The 16,313-nt window shown below is 33.6% G+C and overlaps 1 protein-coding gene and 2 long non-coding RNA genes across 4 annotated transcripts; 1 reads left to right on the top strand and 2 right to left on the bottom strand.

Moving 5' to 3' along the window:
* Positions 1-328: 328 nt before the first annotated feature.
* On the top strand, positions 329-1,909 carry LOC109239115. The gene is made up of 3 exons (XR_002069852.1): positions 329-1,132; positions 1,440-1,527; positions 1,616-1,909. It is a non-coding gene; the product is annotated as an uncharacterized LOC109239115 (long non-coding RNA).
* A 5,224-nt stretch (positions 1,910-7,133) lies between these two features.
* LOC109239107 lies at positions 7,134-8,506 on the bottom strand. Its single transcript, XM_019405630.1, has 2 exons — positions 8,330-8,506; positions 7,134-8,177 (listed from the first exon to the last, which is right to left on the bottom strand). The coding sequence occupies exons 1-2, from the start codon at positions 8,504-8,506 to the stop codon at positions 7,134-7,136; spliced, it is 1,221 nt and encodes a 406-aa protein (XP_019261175.1).
* Positions 8,507-9,906: 1,400 nt separating this feature from the next.
* On the bottom strand, positions 9,907-11,333 carry LOC109239112. 2 transcript variants are annotated; one of them, XR_002069849.1, is made up of 3 exons: positions 11,198-11,333; positions 10,530-10,585; positions 9,907-10,061 (listed from the first exon to the last, which is right to left on the bottom strand). It is a non-coding gene; the product is annotated as an uncharacterized LOC109239112 (long non-coding RNA). The 2 variants fall into 2 exon arrangements; XR_002069848.1 differs by lacking the exon at positions 9,907-10,061 and adding an exon at positions 10,262-10,348.
* Between the last annotated feature and the right edge of the window lie 4,980 nt (positions 11,334-16,313).

Below are 16,313 nucleotides of genomic sequence, written 5' to 3'. Positions count from 1 at the left end.
AATATTGATCGTATTATACTGCTAATTAAGTGTCTAATAAGCAATTAATGCACTTGATAAGTAAATGTTTTATTTACCACTCAATATTGCATGAGCTTTTCTTTAGCATTTTGGTTTGTTCTTCTCTTCTCGGAAGCAACGATACGTGCTCTTAGGAGTCCTTTGGTTAATGTGATGTTCGGGCTTGGTCTACTTTATAATCCAATGTTTATTTGTCAAGGTCCATTTGTACGAGGATGTCTTAAGAGACTATGTTTGAGGTTTGGCGTTCAAGGATTTGGTGGTTGAAGTAATATTGATCAAAGTTCTGTTCATCATTAAGGTCCATATCTCTTTTTCATATTTTGTTTTTTAATTCGATTATGTGCTCCACCATGAGTGAAATATACCATATTGATGGGGACTCGAAAGCTTCTATGTCAATATGATTTTTTTTACAAAGAAGTATATCTGACAAGTCAAAGTTTTAAATAGCAATGTCTTGGTAAGTTTGACTTATTTTGTTTGACACAATAAATGTAGTTAAGAGGAGCTATTGTCTCTAATTTTTGTGTGGTAAAGTGACTTTCAGTAAAGGCTGAAAGAGCTATATATTGGCAGTATTATGTTTATTCCATTTTGGATTCGAGTGTTTGACTTATTTTATTTGGCACAATAAAGGTGGTCGAGGGGAGCTGTTGTCTCTAATTTTGGTATGTTGAAGTGACTTTCGATAAAGGCTGAAAGAGCTATATAGTTTAGAGTACGTACTGTAGATTGTTGCAAGTAATGTTCTAAGAAACATGTTTACTCTAACATAGCGTTTAGCCTGTAAGCTGGAGACACTACTTTGTCTTCTTAAATGCATAAGATAATTGGTACTCAGCTATTCTGTTTTGAATTTTAATTCTTAGAACGTCAAATAACTTTTGGTTGAGCGAAGAAGATTCTTCCAGTTTAAAAATACCTCTTTCGTGTAAATGTTCAATTGAAAACTCATTTATATCATTGACTTGTTTCAAGTATACTGAGCACTATTTAATATGTTTCTTGAATATGTTGACGTGGATCTCATCACAACTGGAGTATCTACAAGTGAAAATATGAAGGGAGAATTTGGTGTTCACCACCTGCAACACCTTAGTTGCTGGAGGTACGTAAACTATTGCTTAAATTATACTGTAATACTGAAATTATTTCTTACTCTATTGTGTGTAGTATAGTTGTTTTTATCTTAGTTAAAAATTTTAATAGTTGAGGTTGAGATGATTTATTAGTTGAGTGTTAGTTGTTGTTCTTCTTATCATTTGCACGGAAACCATGAAGCAGAATTTATGTATTCTCCCAAATTGCTACTGACAATGGGAAGCACAAAATCATGTATAATGTCAGTCTTCTAATGTTGTTTTATGGGGGATTGTAGTGTGACCTATATTATTGCTCTTTCTTGATCACTGCAGTTGACCATCTATCTCATGAATTTAAGGATGTCATTATGGGATTCTGGCCCTCCACATGCTCTACTCCGATACAAATATCTAATGACAGGTTATTATTCTCATCTCTTTCTTTTTTTCAGGATGTGAAATTGTGACCTTTCCTTAGCTAAGTAAACTTCTCTTTCTCCAACTGCAAGTGTCATTTGCTGGTTTGGCTAGCAAAGTTAAGCTTCGCGTGGACTGTCCACAAATGAAGAAAACCTGTGATGTTTGTGGCAGAAAGACCCAAACAAGAATGCTGATTTTGAACTCTGTGTAGACTGTCCTTCAACTTTATAATGCTGGTGATCCGACTTGATTTTGTTTTGTTTGTAAACAGCTAAAAGGCCCCTAACAAAAGTTACTCATGTATCTTGTATTAACTTTTATTTTTGTGCAATTTCATATCAGAAAAAGGTTTATAGAAAAAGAAAGTTCAACATGGTATATAACATCTAACATTAAGACACACTTGAGAGCTGCTTTACCTTTAATTTCTTACGATTGTTCGTTTAGGTAAAAAAATTATTCGCACCTGATGTTCCCACGCAGTGTCACACAAAAATCAATTTTTGTCCAAGGACACTGAATTATTTTTTTGATTTCAATTCATCTTCGCCAAAATAAAATTTGAGCTGCAAATAATTTCATAAATAAAAAAAAAATCCTAAATTAAGACTTGTTGAGTATCAGCCTCCCATTTAGCACCTACAGGACTCGCAGACTTCGATTTAGCATACATCAACCATGAAATTGCATTAAAAACACTGTTTTACCACTCGATTTAACACACACATGCCATAAGATTGCAAAGTTTAAAATCATAGAGAACCCAAAAGAATATAAGGCAGAAATTAAAAGAACAGAAAAAGGATCTGGAGACAATCAGAAAAGAACCTACAACAATCACTGAACTTCAGAATCAAAATTAACAATGATGAAGAGCACCTAGAAGAAACCCAAAATGGAAAAAGAAGGAAGGAAAAAGTAGAAAAAAGATAAGTGCAAAATTGATTGAACACATACCTACAGCTAGATTTGTGCTCGAAGAGAATCAGATGTGAGAATCAATCTCAAAATCTAAATTAAAGAAAAACTTAAGAGATACGTGGCTAATAAAGAAAGCAAAGAAGATGTGTTGGCTGCAGAAACAAAACCACATTAGCTAATAGATTAAATGTCTAAATTGCCCTCAGATCTGAATTAAATTCCACTAAACACACATGTCGAAACCACTAGCTCTTCTAATATATAGAAACTAGGTTGATGCAGCCTGTGCCAGCACAGGCCCAACATTATTTAACTCTGCATGATATATAATTGCAGCTAAATTAAACTCGCAAGCATCGAGTAGATAATATTTCATGCTAAGTGATACACACTTAATTTACATATATTTTGAACAAGATATACATTGTTTGCCACAGCATTTACAACATGTATGACATAACTATTTACGTATGCGGTCTTTGGTCTTCTTTCTGGTCCTTTTTCTAGTAGTTCTTGGCCAAAAATATCTGCAATCAAATAAACATGTCAAAAATATACAGAATGGCAAAATGTTTGGTAATTAGTCACAGAACTTTTGAGTGCTTGGACTCAACTAAACCAAATTCTTCTCTATTGGTAAATTTGCATACATCCTCACAATTCAAAGAATGAGCCACTACGTATATCTTAAGAAGAGAAGACTATTGCCTGTTGATCCAAGTTCCACTACTTTCTTTTGGAACAGGTGGCTAATATACCCTTGTACGATTCCCTTTATTGCTCTGTCATCTTATTCTTTTTTGACATTAATGAATCACCGAATGTCACAAATTCAAGCTATTTACAGGAGTCTTCGCCAACAAACAAATAAAAATCCCAAGTGAAACATTGATAGGGATAAGCAACAAATTGGTACTGCATCCCACTCCCTAATTCTTCCATCATCAATTGCACTTGACATTGTAAGATAATATTTAATTTCAACCGTATTCTGTAGCACTTAAATTTGTAATGTTCTCAATCTTACTCTTGCACATTCAATCACATATATTCTTCACACACAATAAGACAATGAAAAGTCTGGAAACTATCATTATATCATATATTCATATTCCATGACATCTTGGCTACAGTCTCTCTGTGTATATAATATACACTACCAACGAACTTGGCTCTTTTCACCTTTGATCAATTATTATTATATATTCCACATTATTATAGTATAGTTTTACGTCCCCTCTCTGTCCCAAATGATTATAGTATAGTTTCAGTATTTCACTATGACAAAAAGTATAGCAAAATAAATATTTACTTAAGTTAAAAAAAGCAAAAAAGACGAAGAAAGAGCAAGAAGGTTAATAAGAAATTGGAGCTACTTAAATCTTTCTGTCAAAATAATATGGGAAAAAGAAAGTTTAGATTTGTAATCAAGTATGCTTACCTCGTGTCGCCATGACATATTCCAAGTATAGGAGTATCCAGAAAGCAGTTTAACTGCATTCAAAAGAGCAATACCAATACAGGATGTTAGAATAATTTGTTCGGTAAATTTTATCCAAGAAGACAACAATACACATGTTCCAACCACAAAATTTGGTCAGCATGCACGTATGGAGATCGGGCAAGTCATAAGGAGAAATGCCATCTTTTTTGCTAGCTTGACATTTGTGGAACCTCTTCATATTAAGTTATACTTGCTTCATTGTTTGAAGCTATGTTAAAATCTTCTTCAGATATTTCCTTAAAACAGTTGGTTCCTTTGTCAATAAAAGTATTGAGCTCATACACGAGAGGCACAATACATCTAGTTTTAATCGGATAATACAGGCAGTTTCAACTTTAGCATTGGTTTCTACATCAGATGGTTAATAGTCCATAAATACATAGTTAAGTAGTTAATGTTTCTATAATGTTCTTCACAAAAGTAGAAATTGGAATTAAAAAAGAACGGATATTCACATGAAACAATGATTCTATCGATAATATAATCATGTGAAACAATGATTCGAATTATAATAACGTAAATGTGAGGAACACCGTCAAACCGAAAGTATATGATCTCAATATTTGCTCAAATTGTCAGAGGTTTTGAGTAAGATTCCAGCCCAAATGAAAGTCAACCATGGCTTGAAGAAGTCTCACTTAATCGATGATTCATTGAAGGAAAAGCAAACAATGAATAAATTTCAAAAAAGTTCCACAAATAAATTGTTGTCTCGTGAAGGGTACTGACCAATGCATAAGTATGCAAATTATTTAAACTATGGATGATCCAAGAATAATACTTGCTGCGGCAGAGAACTTTGCCAATCTGCTTGAACAATGGTTGTGGTTCAACCAATTGGTCAAACAGATGGCATGCAATTTTAAGGAAATATATGAAAGTGCAATCTGAAGTAGCCATCCCAAAATAATTAGGGCAAAGTAATCAAATCAACCCTTCATCAATTTCACACAATCATCAAAGATTCAAAATGGTCCAAAATAAAACTTAAGATCAAACTCAATTTCAACTCAAAAAGGAGTTATTAAGAGCCACAAGTTTTTCTCGAGAGCAATCACTTTTTAAATCATTTACAAAAGAAATCATATACGTTACCAGATACAGCAGAATGTTTGACCTATGTGCAATCATTCTCTTCTGGAATCTCTCTCACATAAACATTGCAGATTACTTAATTTTTGTCTCTCACACAAACATTACAGATAACTTAATTTTTGTCTCTCACACAAACATTACAGATTACATTAGGATGTGTCAAGCTAATGTTCAGTCAATTTTTTTGCGCTTCTTTTATCCATGAACATTATAGGTGTTCTTTTAGATAATGGACTTGAGTTACTATTCTCAAGTAAGAAAGTAGCAAATGAAACCTGCCATGAATCCAACAAAAATTAAAAGTTGTTAAATGTGATTTTCCAGCTTTTAAAATTTTACTTGCCAAGTTCCTAATCCATATTTTTCAAACAAATGGCTACAGACCAGAAATTTTTGTCGTTACCGTTACAGACAGGCTTACATCAATTAAAATTTGTAAAAGCAACTACTACGATTCATTTTTTGTTGTCAAATGCACTATGAATATCAAGTACATTTTGATGCTAAATGCGATAAAATCCGCAAAACCGAGGGCACACAAAATTTTATACATATATTTGTGCTAAGGTAATTCTAGTATTAAACTCAATATGGAAAAAGATCGACATATTAATTTAGGTTGAGGGCGTGCCAAGAGATGTTGGCAAAGTAGTAGCTAATGAGTTCGTGAACGGGTGATAGGGAATGCCAAATACAATGATCTTATGCTTTTTGCTTGATTGCTATAACAAAATATCACTGAAGAAGTTGAAATTTTCTAACTGGTAAAAGGAGTCTTTCAGTTGTTTAATCATACATGGTAGCAAATATGCCAAAAAGTAAGTTTCAAGAACAACAAAACAAATTCTCTATGGTCTTGCATTGGTCACACTTGGTTGTGTTTTCATCCTCCTTTCTGATTCTGTTTCTTGTCTTTGGGAAAATAGATCTTCAAAAGCACATGATTTACCAGGCCTAAAAGACCAAGTGTACTACTTATTATCAAAAGTTGCTTGGAATACTGTCTCAGGATATTCATCAAACACTTCATCTAAACTCCGTTTCTTCATTTTCCCTAAAAAGAATAATTAACAGGTCAATAAATATTACCTATATCCTTTAGTAAATTAGTTCTCACCTGTGTATCACCATCAGTCATGTAAAGATAGTAGTGACAAACAATAAGAAAGCTTTTTGACAAGTCAAATTTCTATTTTTTCTTTACAGAAATATAAAATACAAATGTTACATTGAGCAGGTCAAAGTCTTGCAATACAACTCCTACATGGTAAAAATGTGAATCAAGGCTGGTCCATACTATTTTATGCAGCATTATAGCAGCCAACCAAAGCCAATAAGCCATTTTTTATTTGGAAGACAAGTATTGCATTCAATTCGAAAGGCATGGTTTTCACTTTTCAGTATGTCTCTTCATAGGATAGCTTCCAACACAAGTTCTCTCCATTGACAGACAATACAAATCTTTAGATATAAACAAGTGATTGCTTTGTTCTACTGCTCTGTCACATGTGTTAGCAAAAGGAGAAAGTATCGGAGTGAGTAAAAGGGATAAATAAATGAATGCATGAATGAGAACCGACCCGCCTTCCCTTCTTTGTCTCGCTATTGGCTCTGCCCTCCTCCATATTTCTTCCTTTTCTGATCTCTCTTTCTTGCCTGAACACATGCTTCTTGACCTTTTCGTGTAACAACCCCACTTCACTTTCTTCTTTATTACTTACTTCTTTTTATCTTACTTACTATCTTATTTTTTATTTTTTCATCTGTCCATTTGAATCTGTTGGTTCTTGATAAAAGAAATTAAGGGAAATAACTGGGAAGATGACAAGAAAATAAAAAAATATACTGGAATAGATGTAAAAGGAACTGAAGCTGAAAATACTATATTATTTTGCTGCATTTGGACTACAATTTATAAGAGAAATACTAACTTAAAAGATCTAAAAATCAGCACAAAATATGCTGAAAATAACTAACTCCTAGAGACTAGTTCACTCCTAAAGACTAGTTCAAAATTATTTCAAATTCAAACTAAATTACTGCAGTAAATAGCTGAAACAGTAAAATAATTTTACTGAGAGCAGCTTCTAAAGCATATTTCTAACACTCCTCCTTGCTTTTGAAGCTGCAAATTCTGAATTTGTGCCTTGTAAACCTTTAACTGAAAGCGACTTTGTATGTAAATCTGCCAACTGATCTTTGGACTTGTAGTAAATTGAGTTCAATTTTCTATTTTGCTGCATCTCATGATTGTCAATGAAATAAGTTGGCTCTTTTTTCGGCTTCATTTTGACTTGAGGCTTGTCAACTTTCTTCCACATTTGCATTTTGCCTTGAGGCTTGTAAACTTTCTTCCAAATTTTGTTTTTCTGAAATATTGGCAACTTCTTTGTCTCATTTTCACATATGTCCTCTTTTGGAGGATTATCTGCACTTTGTAGATTCTTTGGGCTCCATTCTTCATCTTCGGTTGGATCAAATGAGAAGTTTTTACCTCTCATTTTAATTAAAATCTCAAGTCCAGTTGCATCATAAATGATACAATATTTATCTTCAAAGGAGACGTTAAATCCTTTTTCCATTAGTTGTACAACACTTAATAAATTTTGATCAATATCAGGAACATAAAGAACATGTGAAATTTTCTTAGTACCTGAATTTGTTGGGATTGCAACAGTTCCTTTTCCTTTAGCAAGAATATAATTACCATTTCCAATTCTGACTTTCTTATTTCCTATAGACGTGAACTCTTTGAAAAGATTTCTGTCATATGTCATGTGGTTTGTACAACCACTGTCAATCAACCAAAAATCAGATTTTTTAGTTGAAAGAATAGTTGCCACAAACAAGTGATCTTCTTCTTCTTCTTCATTGGCGACTTGGGCATCTGCTTCATGCTTTTGATATTTGCCTTTGCAAATTACAACTTCATGACCAAGTTGGTTGTAAATTTTGCACTTTGCATCTGGCCTCTTCCAACATTTGAACGGTGGATGACCTTTTTTGCCACAGTGCTGACAAGGTGGGTAATTTTTTTTTACATTATTACCCTTGCTTTGAGTTTTGTGGTTGGTTGCCAAGGCTCCTTCAACCATACCATCTTGCCTCATAAGCATCCTTTGCTCTTGTGCCTGCAATGTATTTAACAATTCTGCCAAGGTAATCTTGGATAGATCCTTTGTATTTTCCAAGGTAGTTATGGATACTTCATATTTTTCAGGCACCGTAACAAGAATTTTTCAACAATTCTTGAATCTTTAAATTTAGTACCAAGCAATCTTACCTTGTTAACAATGCCAAGCAACCGATCTGAGTATTTTTTGACAGTCTCAGATTCCTTCATTTTCTGCAACTCGAATTCCCTTATTAAATTCAGCACTTTCATGCCTCGAATTCTTTCATCTCCTGTATATTCTCCCTTCAGATAATCCCAGATTTCTTTTGCTGATTTGAGAGTCATAACTCTCGTGAAAGTTGTTGCAGCACACCAGCAAACAAAGTTGCTTTCGCCTTTGATTTCCTAGTTTTCTTTTCCTTATGACTCTTGATCTGGGCCACCGTGGGATTGTTAGGCAGCGGAAGAACATAATCCTCTTCCACGGCCTCCCAAAGATCTAAAGCCTCCAAGTAAGTCTCCATTCTCACTGCCCACAGTTGGTAATTTTCACCATCAAAGACTGGAGGAGCCAATTGAGAAAAACTCATTTCAATCTCCATCTCACTCAAGAAAAGATTTTACTTAGGTCCCTTAAGAAGATGGCTCTTGATACCAATTGTTGGTTCTTGATAAAAGAAATTAAGGGAAATAACTGGGAAGATGACAAGAAAATAAAAAGATATACTGGAATAGATGTAAAAGGAACTGAAGCTGAAAATACTATATTATTTTACTGCATTTGGACTACAATTTATAAGAGAAATACTAACTTAAAAGACCTAAAAATCAGCACAAAATATGCTGAAAATAACTAACTCCTAGAGACTAGTTCACTCCTAAAGACTAGTTCAAAATTATTTCAAATTCAAACTAAATTATTGCAGTAAATAGCTGAAACAGTAAAATAATTTTACTGAGAGCAGCTTCTAATGCATATTTCTAACAGAATCACTTTGGATTTATCATCAAGTATGATTATGGGTCTCTTTTTTTTCCTCGGTTTATCTAAGTTGTTTGTGCTTTTGATCTGATTCTTGATGCATATTCTAGGTTTTCCTTTTGTGGGCTTTTGCTATCCAGGGTAGTCGATGAAAAATATTTGAAATGTAAATTAAAGGAATTAGCTTTGTAGCTTGACTTGCTAGCTATCTATCTTTGAGATTTATATGGAAATCAGAGCAATGGTTCATGTACTGCAAAAATCAACGAAAGAATAAGATAAAAAAGTGAAATGAAAAATAATTAATCAACTATAAGTAAAGAATGGAAATAAAAATACAAAACAAGTAAATGTTATCACAACTGATAAATTAAGCAGGGACCTTTTCTCGAAAAATCCAATCAGAATATTTAGCTACTGAGGCTTAAAACAACAGCTCTCAAGGTCTCGGCAAACAATCTGTTATCCTTCAAGCATTTAGAAAGCTCTGTCCTTCTTCCTCAACTCCTTCTTCCTCAACTGGTTGAATATTTTATTTTAAGAAAATCTCAGGGCTTCAATTGTTCCTCTTACTCCATTGGAGAGACCTAAAGATCCCAAATACTTCTTCATCAACAACAAAAACAAAATTTAGAGTATCGTGCACTATAACTTACAAAGAGGTTAAAAATGTGTGGTGTTAACCAAATTAAACATTAAATGAATTTATTGAATTGCAAACAAAAGCTAATACATCAATGTTCATATATTGGTTTCCAGCAAGAAAAGATTTATATTCTATTACCACAAACCTAATTTTCAACTTTTTAGTAGGTGAAATCATGATTTGCTGAAAACAATCTATCAGAACTTACTTAAATTATCACCAAAGCAGAAATGCTTATGCTGGACGTTCATCGAAGTATCCAATCATATTGGCTACAAGTTCATAACACAACATACCAAGATAATGATTTATCAGCATCATTCCCCTATTGTAAGCCTAGTTGTTCTTGTTTTAGTTAACTCTTCAAAATTAGACATACTGCCTTACTTCTGGTTTTTAAAAGCTAAAATAGCTCATTTGTCAACTTCAATTGAAAACACAAGCAAGCTAAATGTTAAATAAAATAATTGGCAAAACATAAGTTCATTACTGGCCTTTGGGAATTTTGTACGCAAAGCTTTTCTCCATTCTATTTGAGTTCTTTTTTTATAATTGATAGCTGCAAGATTGAATCAAATTAGTCAATGAGTATATGCATGTGCAAAATTAGTTAATACTAAAGGTACAGGAAATTATATAATAGTGTTCAGTAAATTCAATATCTTTCTATTGTGGTCAACAGTTTATCACTGTCCGTGATGAAGGTTGATGGAGAAGAGGAAAAATCCCTCAAGCAATACCTTTAGAATTAATTGTGCCTTTGACTCTAAATTCTCCCTCACACTTTACTTTGTAACTGCAAAAGATCAAATCAGATCATAAAATGTTACCCTAAAATGGATTCAACCAAAAAAAAAAAAAAAATAAATGAGTATCTTGAGAGGGTAGTTTACTAAGGCAATACTACATGCACTAATCTTGTTGTCACTAAGATATTTTATGTACCTTTGCAGACTGGGAAAAATAAATCTCCCAATATGCATAGACCAACCAGTGAAATTAAGCAATCTTTATGTGTGAAGAGGCAGTAAATAATTGGATGTTGCAGCTGAGAGAACAGTGCAATTGTTTTCTAATTTTGCAAATTAGCATCCCAGAATAAAGAGTTCAAGGGAGCATGAAAATCAGTTATTAGCCAAAGTAGCTGAAATGCTTGTGCTAATAATATTAAAAGTATGAAATCAAAACTCTTACTATATCAACTCAAATAATAAGATAGGTAAAAGAATAATATGATAGGAAGAGCCAACTTTATTCGAGAACCTTCCAGGGAATTCTACATACAGTCATAATGCACTTAAAAGGCCACAACCTTTCATGGTTCGAAAGTAAAGTAGACTAAACCAAAAGATTAAAGCAGTTTCAGGAAAATAACATCAGAAAGTCGATAATAGTAATAGGAATGTACCAATCCATGAACATCAAGGTTGCCGGTGTCTGTATTGGTGCTCTAGAATTTCCCTCGACTTTACACTTCCTAAATACATGAGTCAAATCGAGTGATCTCCATCATAACCAAACGTCTTGCATGTAAATGCTAGCTGCACCAACTTTATAATTAGTAGAACTCTTACTCACAAAAAAATAGTGAAGAAAAGCAGTGAGAACTATTACTCTTAATTGTAATGCAGTGTGAAGAAAAATAAAATCAAGAATACTTGCCAAATAGCACAATGCTAGCTTGAAAGCAGAATCATGTAGCTTAAAGCTCGTATTAGCTGAAATCTTTTAGTTTTGCAAATATTATAAGAGTTGCTTGTACTAATCTTCTATTTAAAAAATGTAGTGGTGTAATTCTTTTAATATATAAGCACTAAACCAAATTCAGTTTTTTCGCAAACATGTGCCTATTTTGACGCATGGTAAATAACACACAACATTGTGATTCTTTCATGGGAAATGAAACATAATCTGAAAAAGGATAAATGTAACATAAATATCAGTTACAGAGTTGCATCAAGTAAAAATGAATGCAAAACCATTACATGTTTCAGTCAGTCAATTAAACAATCAACTACTCTCACTGTCAAATTAATTGGTGTTACCATATGAATCATCTTTATCCATTCCACTCTGTTCAAATCCATTTCACTCCAACAATAAATGCAAGTCAAATAAGAGTTTTTTTTTATCAGTAAAGAAGTCAAATTAGGCTTTTCTAAAACTAAAAATTCTCTAAAAACACTTCATGTTATGGTTAATATAAAAGGACTCAGTGAGCAAACATCATTTGAGCTATATGACCAAGGCGACATAGTAGTATGTCTTTGAAGAGTCAGTTACGCAAACAAATCAGAAACGTACAAGTAATAACACATGCAACAAGTGCATTGTAACAAAAAATTATCAATGCAGGGTACACAATAAATCAATACCGTGTAGTTATATGATTTTACCGGGAAGCCTTTTTGAAGTGGTTGTTGCTTGTTTATTGGTGATTCCAACAGCTAATTAATTATAACAGAGTACGACTAAACTCGAAGAACTTGTTTGATACTGCTCATGCACATTCTCTTTTGAATATTTGGTTCAACGTTCATAAGATCCGGCATTATAGTCACTTTCACTGTGGTTATAGAGTAGCTAACAACCATGAGATTTTATTTTTTGGTGCATCTTCTACTGTTAATTTCTTTTGTACACGCATGTGAGCATTTGTGACATTATGGTATTAATTTTGTCCTAGAGACAAATCTATTAGTTAGTTTCTGCATATTTTGGACCTCAATTGAATAGCTAAGCTACGTGGGCACCAATACTGCTTTTTGATGCCGTACGCAGCAAGAAGCACTGTATCAAACACTATAGCACTATATATGGCCAAATCATGAGCATGTCTGTGTAATTCTATACCGTTGCTACATGGAATTGACAACCACTAACTCTACAGTAGGATACTAGGACATGTGGCCTTTTTTTTTTAAGGAAAAAAGGGTCAAATTTGTCTTTAAACTTTGTGAAATAATTCAGATTTATCCTCCGTGAATAGTTGAGATCAAATCTATCATTACCATTACAAAAATAGTTAGATATTCCCTATTGACTAACAAATTAGTCTCTAATAATATTGTTTAGCACCCAGTGATGCCACGTGTCCGATACATGGGTCTTTCTGGTAAAGAAAAAATGATCAAATTTGTCCTTGAACTATATATAGGAACGGTCCAAACTTTGAAGAGCTTGGCACCTCTTCGATGGCGGCACCACCATCTTCTTCAACACTCAAAATTTCCAGTGGCTCGATCTATATATCCCCCAATCTCAAATTAACTATCGTCAAGCCTCAAGTCAGCATAATAAAACTCAAATTTTAATTAGTTGCACCACCAAGTTGAATTCTCACCTCTTTCAAAACTCCAATGATATCCATCACCAATCCTTATGACTTATGAGATCATATTAATAGTGCTCCACATTTACATCCTAATGCTAAAAATGACATAGTTATTGCAGCTTACTATTTGTTATTGCTCACAATGCACAAGAAGGAAGCACCCTCACACAAAAAGGGAGAAAAGAATTAGAAGAAAAATTAACATCTAAAGTTAGTAGAAGCATTTAAAGGTATTTGTCTGTGATATTCGTGCTCTTGTCACCTCAAAATAGTCTCGCCAGGCTCTATGCCTTACCAATCATATCATATCTCATATCTCATATCTCATATCTCATATCTCATATTATACTAAAAGTAGGAAGCTCCTACCTTCAAAGTCATATTACAATAATACCCTTTAAAATCTGAACTATCATTGTCTCTAAAGAAAAATAATAAACCTTCAATTAATTAATATTTTAATTACTTTAGAAGTTAAGCGAGTGAATCAGAGCAGTAGTTTCAGATAATCAATTCAATGACCTTAATTAGGTTGAGGGCATTCATATTGTCATCAAGTACTCCCCAAAAACGTATTCCTTCGGTTACTCCCAAAAAACGTATCTCCATCATAATTATCATGGAAGAAGTTTAGACAGAGATGTTTTCATATTTAGATTTTTCTAAAATTTATTTTCATAATTAGAAGGCGAAAAAGCAAAATAAATACGATATCTAAGAAGACAATTATAGAGAATTTGATGAGAGAGACAGAGAAGGAACACAAACATCTCGTGATGATGCAGGAAGGAATTAGGTGTGTACATTCCTTTAGTTATTACCTGTAGTTTTTCACTCTTTATATTTTGGTTGTTTCAGTTTCCGTGGTAACCTCTTTGTACTGCCCTTTTACATTCTTTATTTATAGCAATGTAAATTTTTTTTTAGTTATTACTGATTGTGTGTTTCTTTCATCTTTCCCGGAAATAATTTATTTTTTGCACAACCTTTTCGCATTCGTCACAACAATCTGTAGAAGTGTACAATAAGATGTCTTTGTCCGGTTATCCTCCTCTTCTTTTTGCAGAACATTCTTTTTCACCAAGGAGTCAGCAATATCTGCAACATGTATATGTGTTTTAGTTAGTTTGTCATACAAGTAATGACTTCTCTTCTGTCCTTTTTGGCTCATAGCTAGCAATTGATTGGTTTTTCGTAATTTTAGCATTTTATTATCAAGTGTGGTTATTAAATTCATCATGTGATATTAAGGTTTAATTTAGTGTTATAATCCTTTTAAATAGGTTTCTTGGTTACTACACCACAAAATTGGTTATAGTTCAATACTTTTGCAATTACTTTAAAACATTATTAACATATTCATACATGTTGCCACCTGAAGTTGCTCGCTTTTTCAATAAAACCACAAAAATAGTTTGTTTTAACCGTAATATATTTCAGCGTTTACTACAACTATTGTACTGTTTGGTGGTTCAGCTTCTAAAGGATATAGATTAGATAAAAAAAAAAACCGATTCTTCATTACATCTATATATTGTGTTTTCATCTAATGCATACGAGTTGAAGACATATGCAACAGAAGATATAGTTGGATACATGAAGGAGCTTAATTCTTCGAGCTATACATCATCTCTAAATGTAACAAGTAAAGCAGTTACCCAAGTCTATAGTAATTGAGTATTAGATACGTTTAACATTGAAAAAATTGGAGAAATCCTTACATATTTTTTGCAGATCATGGAGGCTGATATTGAACCGTTTGAAAAATATTATAGAGGATCTGAGTTGGAGAAGAAAGACGTGATTTATCTATAAAAGTTTAAGGTAAGATAAAGAGTTAAGAGAAGGAAGCCAGATGCAATATGCTCTTCCTTCCTTTTTTTAAAAAATGCTTTACTTTCTAGGTTGCCACCTAATTGGCATTCTAGTATAGGCTTCTTTGCACCATGATTTACTTTGAGCCCAATTTTTTCACACTGCTTCAGGTAGAATGCCAATTAGGATAAACTGTCTGGACGCGATGGGGCTAGCTATAGCTGCAGGTAGAGTTTAGCTATCTTTTCTTTACCAAATTATTTGCTCTTGATGCTGCCAATCGAATTAAATATTTTATGAAATCCAATTTATGGATATGTGTGACGACCCGACCCGTCGTCTCATGAGAACCGCTCCGTTTCCCCCATTTCCTGCTTCGTTATGCTTCATTATCAGTGTCTTGCGTGAACGAGTTGAATTGGGTTGATTTTTGGAAGGAAATGAGACACTTAGTCTCTTTAAGGAAGGCTTGTTTTGGAAAAGTCAACCGAATGTTGACCTATGAGTTAGAGGGCTCGGATGCAGATTCTGACGATTCGATTAGCTTCGGGGGATGATTTGTGACTTAGGAGTGTGATCGGAAGTGATTTTGGAGGTCCGGTGTAGAATTAAGCTTGAATTGGCGAAGTTAGTATTTTGGCGAATTCCGGTTGATATGTGAGATTTTGATCCGAGGGTCGGAATGGAATTCCGAGAGTTGCTATAGCTTCATTAGGTGATTTGGGATGTGTGTGCAAAATTTCAGGTTATTCGGAGGTGATTTGGTTGAGTTTTTGATCAAATGCGTGTTTAGGAAGTTTTAGAAGAATTGGATTCGATGTAAGTTTGGTGTCTTGATGTTAGTTTTGGTATTTTGAGAGTGCAACTAAGTTTTAATGATCATATGTGACGTGTTAGTATCTTCGTATGCGGTCCCGAGGAGCTCGGGTGAGTTTCGGATAGGTTTGGGTTGCGTTGTGCTCGTTTTTCTTATGCTTCGACGTCGTTTCTTCAAGCATAAATGATATCATATTGAACAAATGAGCTCCTATTATTGTTTTGAATGAAGCATTAGATCCGTATCGTAATTACGGACCCGTAGCAAAAAGAATCGTCGAATTTGGACATCGTATGAGGATTTTATGACCATTTTACCAAGGTTGCCCAGATTTTCAGGTTAATGACGAAATTGCCCCTGACGGCGTGTTAAAAACCTGCACTATTTGCAAATCTTAAAACCTACATATCTCCTTCATTATAAGGTCAAATTGAGTGATTCAAAAGCCTAAATTCATTAGAATTTCCCATGGAATCCATTGGGAGCAGTAAAACGCATGATTAGTATACCTATAATGAGCAGGTCGAGTTTTCTTCCAATTTTTGAACGGGAAGAAGC

This window comes from Nicotiana attenuata, unplaced genomic scaffold (assembly GCF_001879085.1).
Source record: "Nicotiana attenuata strain UT unplaced genomic scaffold, NIATTr2, whole genome shotgun sequence".
NCBI classification, from domain to species: Eukaryota; Viridiplantae; Streptophyta; class Magnoliopsida; order Solanales; family Solanaceae; genus Nicotiana; species Nicotiana attenuata.
Note: the sequence above shows the minus strand (reverse complement) of the source record. Positions and strands in the feature narration are given on the sequence as shown.

Bases quoted from the DNA above. Each gene is read 5' to 3' on its own strand.
- LOC109239107 (XM_019405630.1), bottom strand. From the start codon at position 8,506: ATGACTCTCAAATCAGCAAAAGAAATCTGGGATTATCTGAAGGGAGAA. The intron at 8,178-8,329 runs GTAAGATTGCTT...AATACATTGCAG, and splicing joins TGCTTGGCATTGTTAACAAG to GCACAAGAGCAAAGGATGCT.